Below are 8,876 nucleotides of genomic sequence, written 5' to 3'. Positions count from 1 at the left end.
TTGGAATATTTATTCATTGTGAACGAGGAGGAGTATTTTTTACTGGTTATCAAAATTTCAATGGCATTTGTAAAAGGTTTTCATTAAAATGAAAATGTGGAAAATAATAAAATGAATATAGAACCTTATGTGTGTCTTTATGGTGGCCATGGGATTACTTCTGTTGTTTGTGCTATAGGTGATTAGAGAATACAACTGAAAAAGCCCCTTCTCGCTGACAGGGTACTTTCTACCTTAGGAACATAACCACAGTATTCATAATTCCCACATAGTGCAGGTGTACACTCAGATTAAGTAGCACCAATCTATGGAAGAATCAAATTTAACCCTTAATTAACACCTGAAGAAAGGTGTCAGCAAGCAGTGCATTTCTTATGAAGGAAAATGTTCTTCTTTAGCATCCTTCAACACAGAAGAAAATCAACAGCTTAAATTTCAGATTAGAACATTGGGGCCCAGAAAAGGCAGCAAACAGCACAAGGCCACTTTACAAACTGCAGCAGAATGGCCAGGTCACAGTCTGAACCAGTGAGCAAGCACCAGGTAAGCAGCACAGCTAACTCAGGGAACTCAGGTGCAAGCAATGCATCTGAGTGAATGGAAGGAGTGGAGTCAGGATCCAGCCCTTCTTACCCTCATTTAAGGGTTAGCAGCTGAGTACATAGTTTCTTCCTGGGTAGAGGTTGCACTCTTCTTGAGCTGTTGCTGGTTGTTGGAAGAGGTGAGTTAATTTTCCTTTTTTGTTATCTGCTCTTATTCTTTAGTGCCTGTAACTCATTAGAAGACATTGTCACTGCCTTCTTTTGCCATGCACAAGTTAATTACAACTATGTCCAGGTTAAAATTAAAATCACTGCTACTTTGTATCATTTTTTCACTTTCTGTATCTGTAAAGCTAGTATGGTGTCTGTGGAAGTCATTCTTTGTTATCAGCAACTTAAATGAAAGTAAATCAAGTCCTCTGTAAGAGATTATTACGTTAATAGTCTTAAAGGTCTCTAAACCATTTAATGTCTGAGCTGCTTCAGATTCTTCACTTTTGCTGCACGTAATTGCTGGCGCTGCAGAAAAGAATATATCAGTACTAAAAGAGTCACAGAATTACTGAGGTTGGGAAAAAACCTAAGATCATCAAGTCCAGTGACCACTCCACCTACCACTAAAGTACATCCCTAAGCACCGTGCCTAGGGATAGGGACTCTGCCACTTCTCTGGGCAGCCTGTTCCAAAACCCAATTCTTTCTATGAAGAAATTCTTCCTGATATCCAATCTAAACCTCCCCTGCTTTTCCATTTCACTCCCTTTTTGCTTTCCTGAAGTTACAAAGATGACTGTAGCGACAGGACAAGTATGCCTGTTATTTCAATTAACTCACTTTGATTTATCTTCTGAAAAATAAACCTGTTAAACCAAAGAGCTCTGTTGTAAGTTGTCTTTGGTAAGACTCTAATCATTTACTCATTAATGCAGGTAAAGATGATAAGCCAGGCAGCTGACTTTGAGAATCTTTTGATCTCCTCACTCCAGGACATAACGTGGGAAGGTGCAGAGGTTGGATCTATCACAGCAGCCCTTGGGTTCAGCAGGACAAGAGCAATGAAATTCAGATTAGTTTGAATTTGTAGGTAGGTAGTGACCTGGGGAACTGATCACAAGGATGGGAAAAGGGAAGGTTCATAGAACAAGGTGTAGCCTCCTTTAGATGCTGGAGCTGAATACTTGATCCCCAAACCTGGCGATAATGAGTGCTGTTGTAGAAAGTGACTCCCTACATGTCCAGTGATACTTGACAAGAAGAGCAGGGCAAAGACATTCAGGTATGATCTATGTGCATTCTTACATGTGTTGCACGGAGCTTCTCCAACAGAGGAGCAATCTGATGTGATAGCTAGTGAGATGCTTCCTGAGGCTGAGGTTCTCTGGGAGTGCAAGGATCTCAAAATGGCTCGGGATGGAAGGAACCTTAAAGATCATGAATCTCCAACCCCCTGCCACATGCAGGGCCACCAACCTCCACATTTCATAGCAGCCCAGGCTGCCCAGAGCCCCATCCAACCTGGTCTTGAACACCTCCAGAGATGGACGGGGCATCACAGCTTCTCTGGGCAGCTGTTCCAGCACCTCACCACTCTCATAGTAAAGAACTTTGGTCAAGAAGTTGAAGATCAGGATCAGAACGACTATTTTTATTGGTTCTTCTGCAATCAAAACATTCCACATGGTGAAGTCCCCGTCTCTAGAGGTGATCTGGTACCTTGAAAATGTGGCATTGATGGACAGGGGGGGGGGGGGGGGGGGGGGGGCCGGGCGAACGACGACTGGGTAGGGCTTGGGGATCTAGAGGTGTTCTCGGACTGTGATGGTTCTATTCGGCCAGGAGAGGCTGGGTTTGGAGCAGGTCACTATTTAGGCGGTGTTTTGTCTTCAGAACTGAGGATTTACCCGGAAATGGTGCTTTCCCAACACAGCCCGCCGTGCTTCGAGCGCCAGCCCCGCGTTAGTGCCGCTCCTGCGGGCAGCAACCAGGCTCAAATCCTGCGGGGCTCCGCGGTTCGAAAATACAGCAGGAACCAAAGTAACCAACGCTTCACCGGACTTACGAAGAGTTCGGAAGCAGCCCGGGCCGCTCCCACTTTCTGACCGCGGAATAAAGGGGAGCGCGCTGCTTTTCTACGGAGCCGGTTCTGAGCGGGACAGAGTTTCCTGCAGAGCGAGGCCGGGACGCGGTCAGCCCGGGAGCCGCCGGGTTTTCCGTGGTGGGGCCGCGTGGCCCAGTCCTGGCCGGGAGCAGCGCTCTCGGCGTCCCCCGGTTCCCGAAGGCGGGGCTCGTCCCGCTGTCCCGGGGCTGCCCCGGGCCGGCTCCCCCCGGCCGGCCGCTGGCTCCGCCCGCACCACATGACTACCGTCGGTAGAAACTTTTCCCGTCCCGCGGTTGGAAAATGGCGGCGTAGGAGCGGGGTTCTCGCATCCCCGCCCGCTCCGGCCGCCTCAGCGCCATGACCCGTTGGGTTCCCACCAAAAGGGAGGAGAAATACGGCGTAGGTGAGGATCCTCCCTGCCTCCCCTCGGGCCCCGCGCCCGCCTGTTGCGCTGCGGCGCTCCGCGAAGTACGCGGGGATCCCCGCACGTCCGCCGGGCCGCTCTGCTCCGGGCCGGGGGCTGCACTGGGCCCGGCGGGGCGAGCGAGGAGCCGCACGGCTGCTTCGCAAGGCCGCTCTCCCGGCTCTCGGCCGCCGTTCCCGGCCGGTGGAGTTGAGGAGTTCATGCGGGAGCGCGGCTCGACCTGCGCTCGAGTCACATCCTCGAGCAGAAAGTTGCAGCTTTGTGTTCTTTCTCCTCTCCTCCTCACCCCTTCGCCCCCCCGCTCCACCCCGGCTCTCAGCACCACTTTCTCCTGCTTAAAGTTATTTGTACGTGGGTTTCTTTTCCCGGCTTCGCCCCGTGCCCTTGTCGATGTGCCGGGGTTTCCCCACTGCTGCCCGAGGATCCATGTCTCCCTGGGCTGTTTCCGTCCCCCGGCACAGAGGCGGATTGTTCTCGGGCTGACGGAGCAGCGCTGCGGGAGGCCCGGCGCGGTGCTGGCAGTGTTTCGTTGGGATTGGAAGCGTTTTGTAGGGGTTGAGGAGGAGAAAACCGGCACGAGCGAGAGCGTTTGTCGCGGGGAAGGGGATAATAAACCTTCGTGTTCCATTTGGAAATAAGAAATGCAGTGTTTTCCCCCGCAGTTGTTGCATCTGGATCCTGAGATCGGTTGTGTGTACACACTGCTAAGCCTTGTGTAACAACTGGAACAGGAAGAAGGGAATGCGTGGGATTAAACAGAACACAAGTGAATTTTAGGAATTACTTTAAAATTCTGCCTGTACATCCCTCGAAAATAAGGGTATGGTATCCAAGCCTGTGGCATGTGCTCAGTGCTGTGCCTCTGAACTGCTGGAATAGATCTGTCACCACGCAGTGTGAGCTGGTGTTGGAAACCTGAGGACACCGGAGGGCACGCGCTAGGTTGCAGGGTCTCATGTTGGAGGTGCTTTTTGGAGAGTGATGTCCTGGAGCTGCTTTGCTCCAAGAGGACAAGGAATTGTGGAGGCAGTTGAGATGGAAGCTCTGGGTATCCCGTGTGGGGAACTGCATTTGTAGAGAGTGAACTTAGGTATAATTTTAAAAAGTCTTTGATTTGTTTCATAAAGCACAGGCACAGGCACTTTTGTGTTGGGAGTGTGCTGAAGCCGTAACTCTTGAAAAGGCTCAGAGCCCTCAGCAGAAGCTCATTCTGCACTTCTTGTTTGTCTGCTGCTCTTAGGAGTTTTGTCATATTTTGGTAATAGCTTTGCTATTTCTATGATGATTTCTTTCTTTCTGTTCTGTTTTTCCTTCGAGTTAGCTGAGTGGGATGATCTGCAGTGTCAGAGAAATACTCTGACGAACTATGGGGTGTGAGAGTTGAGAAGAGACAGTTGCAAGGAGATTAAATGGGATTTAGAGTTAATTGGGTGCTGCTATCCTCTGTTATGCTGCTGAATGCAGGTTTTGGAGAGGACAGACTCTTTTCTGCACTGCTGAATTTCCTCCTGATGGAGATTCATGTTCTGCTTGGTAAACATATTTTATATGTCCTTGTGTAGTTAAAAATGGGGACTTAGGTACCCTGCAAGGCTTCTGGTGTTCTGTTTCATTACTGGTTGTGAAGCTTCCAGGTTGCAGTGAATCAATGCGGAAGTCGTGTAGTCCCGGAGCAGCAGTGGAGAACACACTGTTAAGGTGAACATCCTAATAAAAGAACGTTGTCTTCCCAACTATTTGCCATGGCCCGTGCTGGAGAGTGACAGCAGAACCGTATTGTGTGACAGCAAACCAGCAACACCTGCGTCCTCCAAGCAGGGCTGCTAATGGAGTTGCCATCCGTCTCTGCAGGGCTGAACTGACGGAGTGTGTGGGCACTGTGCTGAAGCAGATGCAGCGATCAGCAGGAGGGTGTCATTGGCTGTGGGTTATGCTGCTTACCTTGTGGGAGCACAGAAGTGTGTGTGTATATAAAAGCCATGTGTTTATATGTAATGCATATATAGTGGGTTTTTTTTCCCCCTATTAGATTAGCGTATTCCTGTGCACAACTAACTTTTCTTAACACCTCAACTCCCAAAGGCTGCTGACTTCGGTGCACTGGCAGTAAATTACAGAGAGATTGGGTGCAGATGTTTCAGGAAACCCTCTTTCTGCTCAGCTACCCCATCTCACAGTGCTGGGTTCCCAGCAGCTACTGCATGCCCAGGATCCACGCGGGGAGCAGCGCGTGAAACTTATCTCAGAGGGCAGCCGTGAGCGTGACTCAGCTCTGCTTCCTGGTGGGGCTCAGAGTGTGGGGAGGCGGGATGAGGAACGGGTGGGGATGGAATAGCATGAGGGACTATGAGATGATCGTGTAGGGAGCCATCTGAAAGAGGAAAGTGAACAGCTGAATTACAGCAGCTTTCCTGCGCTCCTGAGGCCACTCATCCTTCTCCTTTGTCGTTGCAGCTCTGTGTTCAGGCTCTCATCTCATTGTTGGGATGTGGCATGCTTGGGAATGGAGGCAGCTTGTGTGGTGCGGCTTAGAAAGCCATGCACCCATCAGAAAGTCCAGGAGCTGTGTGTATCTGCTGCCTACCTGCGGAGCACAGCTGATCAGGCTCCTGTTTCATGCTTGTAGTTGGAGGTGAAAATGTTCTTGCTTATGGCAATGAAGGTGAGGTGCAACGAGATGCTTTAGGAAGTCAACCTAAATAGCACTTCTGAGATATACAAACATGGTTTGGTTAATTTCCAAATGCCCTTGGGCATTCAGGCTAAATATCAGGAAAAATTCAGAAAGAGCAGTCAGGTAATGGCACACAGTGTCTGTGCAGGGAGCTGGTGGGGTCACTGTCCCTTGGGGTTTTCAGGAGCTCTGGAGACGTGGCACCTGGGGACATGGTTAATGGGCATGGTGGGGATGGATCGACAGGTGGACTAGAGCATCCTGGAAGTCTTATCCAACCTTAATGATTCTGTGCCTTCTGCAGTTGTTGAGCCCTTTTCCTTTGTTCCACAAGCTGCAGTAAGAGGTAGAACTGGGGCTACTGCAGTTGCTTCCAAAGTTGTGCCAAAAATACCTTTAATGTTTTTTTAAGAGCAGATAAGGAGGCATGAGACCACCACTATGACAGTTGAATCTTTCTTGTAAACAGAGAAACAGTGAGTCTGTTGGCCTCAGATGGGAAAGGAGAGCTTCCTGGTGGTCTGCTCTCCTTCAGACCCTGTTAATTTTCAGGATGCTGACTGTACTTCTGTCTGCTACTCCTAATGAATGACAAAAAGCAGGATAATGCTGTTGTTGCTGGGAGTAGTGCTTAGTGTAGGCTCTTAACTTTAGGCAAGTCTTATGAATGTGGTGATGAAGAAGGGGCTAGGTAAGTGTACATGGAGCTGTACTGAATATATTACTTTAGAATGGCACCTGATGCCTGGAAGTGCAATGTCAGGTAGTAGGCCATTGATAATGTTAAATATATCAAGGATACCAGCATTTCTTAAGTAATTTATCTGTGACTGTATATGTTCTGTTGATGCACTCCTGTGCTTACCTGGGTTTTCCCCAGGTAGAGAGGGTAGTGCAGGTGCTTGAGGAGGTGTCTGCAGTTCTCAGTCCTCAATCAGCACCTTCCAGCTGCCCAGATAAGCAGTGTTCTGGGTGAGATTTGTGTTTCCATGCATGCTTTTTAAAAACAAGCAACTGTAACAACAACAAACCAACCCAGGAAGGAAACCAATTTTATTGCAAGCTGCCCCACTTGGGACTTGTGTTTTTCCTTGTTACTGGTCAGTTTGGTTTGTTTATCACAACAGGGAAATGATAACCTGCCTGATGTGGGATGCTTTGAAATAGGATGGACTTGCCATATTTCCAGGCCAGGTGCTGTAGTGCCTCCCAGGGCTTGGGATAGCTTTTCAAAAGGCGTATATATAGTATATTCAAACCAAATACACAAAAATATTTTTTTATTTCTAAAGGAGGACTATATAGTTAGTTGGTAAAATAGTTTATGAAGGCTGTGATGTGCAGCTTCAATTGCTCCCTTAAATGGTGCTTTGGAAGGGTGGACAGGAATTTAATAAGAATAATGCCATTTGAAACTCATACAGGTCATTTCTGCTGTGCAAGGAAGGACCTCAAATGCTGAGAACAGATTTCAGGTTTTCCACGAATCCAGTATTTGTGGGTTGCTGGTGTGGTGTCTGGGGCATTGGAGGCTCCCTCTGTTCTTCATGAAGAGTTGGTGGTCTTTGCTTTTGTACGCCTGCCTTAACATAGGAAAGGATTTTAGGAAGTTAATGAAGATGCATCTTAGCAATGCTGTTCTGTGAGTGAATTTGGAGTCTTTCTGAGGCCGTTCTGTGCACCGTGAATTTATTACAGCAGTGCTGTGCTATGATGTCCAGAACCAAAAGAGTAAAAATGTGCATGTGCTGTATTTGCTCATGTATTTATCAGTGCATTACTATTCTGAGGAAGCACATTCAGATTCAGCCTCTTGGAGACAGCATGCCCTCCTGTGTGCCATGGCCACATGTACTCACTCCTAAGGGAGCTGCCATTGGCACAGTTGCAAACAGGTATTGTTTTGAGAAGGGCTTTAGCAGAAATATGTTTTTTCCTTATTCATTTTCTCGCATAGGATGTTACGAAATCTGCGTGCATTCCATGTGTGCGGTCACTATTTGTGCTGCATTTATTTTTAGCTGTAGCACCTTGGCTTTTGGCCCTCATTTTAAATATCCAGGGATAAGAGAGGTACCAGCCTCTACTTCAGCCTAATGAAAAGACCTTGTGACAGTTGTGAGCTTCAGCTGTTTGTCTTTATTGCTAATCATTTCTGTGCTTCACAGCTGCAGGTGAAAAGCCTTTAGGGTTTGCAGTGGGATCAGTTAAATGAGCAGTGCTACTTTATAGGGGCAGTAAACTACCCCAGACCTTTCGTGTGTGTTGTCTCTGATCTGAAAGGTTCTTGGAGTTTTTACAAGAGCTTTTAAAAATGTGCTGTACTTCAGTGCTGGAAAATACCCGTGTAGCTCTCTGCTATGGCTCTGCTGTAGGCTGTTGGGATGGAGCAGCGCATCACTGACTTCCAGCTGCTTGCAGGCGTGATGCTGAGCATTGGCTGAACTCTCCTGAGTTATGGATTGCTTTGAGAGTTTATCCACTAGGAATTAACACTCCTGTTCCTAGAAGAGAGAAGAGAAGGGGGAATTTTGTTACAGTGAGGTTTTATGCTTCACATCATACACAGGTATGGAAGTAACAGTAGGATGAGGTCCTGGTTAAAGGTTTTACAGAAGGAAGTAGTACCTGCCCTGTTGGTTTCTTTGGTTTTCCTGTTTGTCTGTTCCTTGCAATGACTGTTTGGTTTAGATTATTATTATTATTTTGCATTTTTTGGTGTAAAGTAAATACATTTTCGTTTATGCATGGGCAAAACTTTCAGGAAGGGGGGAAGTAAACTGAATGCAATTTAAAGCCGAAGCAGCATCTTCAGGGAGCTTGTCCCTCTGCTTGCAACTACAGTTTTAAGCATTTTTGGGAAATACTTGTGTTTCTGGAAGTTGTCTCATGTGGAGGTCTGTGGAACACATACAGGGTATGCCTTTTCTAACCCTATAGTGGTCCTCTAGGACTGAAATCCATTATGTCTTGTTAAGTAAATGCCTGTAGATGTGTCTAACTGAAGATAAATAGCTGGAAGCTTACCTTAGATGGATGAATTGAAGCTCCATTGAGGAACCAGTGCTAACCCAGTTGGAAAGCACTTGCTCCATTAGCAATATCAGCCTCATGTTTGCACTCCCTGCAAAGCTGAAG

General features: G+C 47.6%; 1 protein-coding gene across 2 annotated transcripts in view; it reads left to right on the top strand.

Annotated features, from left to right (window-relative positions):
* The first annotated feature begins 2,910 nt into the window (after positions 1-2,910).
* DOCK1 (dedicator of cytokinesis 1) overlaps positions 2,911-8,876 on the top strand; it is a 272,410-nt gene continuing 266,444 nt past the window's right edge. For both annotated transcript variants that reach the window (XM_042817852.1, XM_042817851.1), the window contains exon 1: positions 2,911-3,043. In XM_042817852.1, the coding sequence (XP_042673786.1) occupies positions 2,998-3,043 (46 nt within the window). In that variant the 5' untranslated portion in view covers positions 2,911-2,997. The remainder of the gene's footprint in view (positions 3,044-8,876) is intronic.

The sequence above is a fragment of the Centrocercus urophasianus genome, unplaced genomic scaffold (genome assembly GCF_019232065.1).
Source record: "Centrocercus urophasianus isolate 14NV4802_14NV808 unplaced genomic scaffold, USGS_Curo_1.0 seq_17, whole genome shotgun sequence".
Taxonomy (NCBI): domain Eukaryota; kingdom Metazoa; phylum Chordata; class Aves; order Galliformes; family Phasianidae; genus Centrocercus; species Centrocercus urophasianus.
Note: the sequence above shows the minus strand (reverse complement) of the source record. Positions and strands in the feature narration are given on the sequence as shown.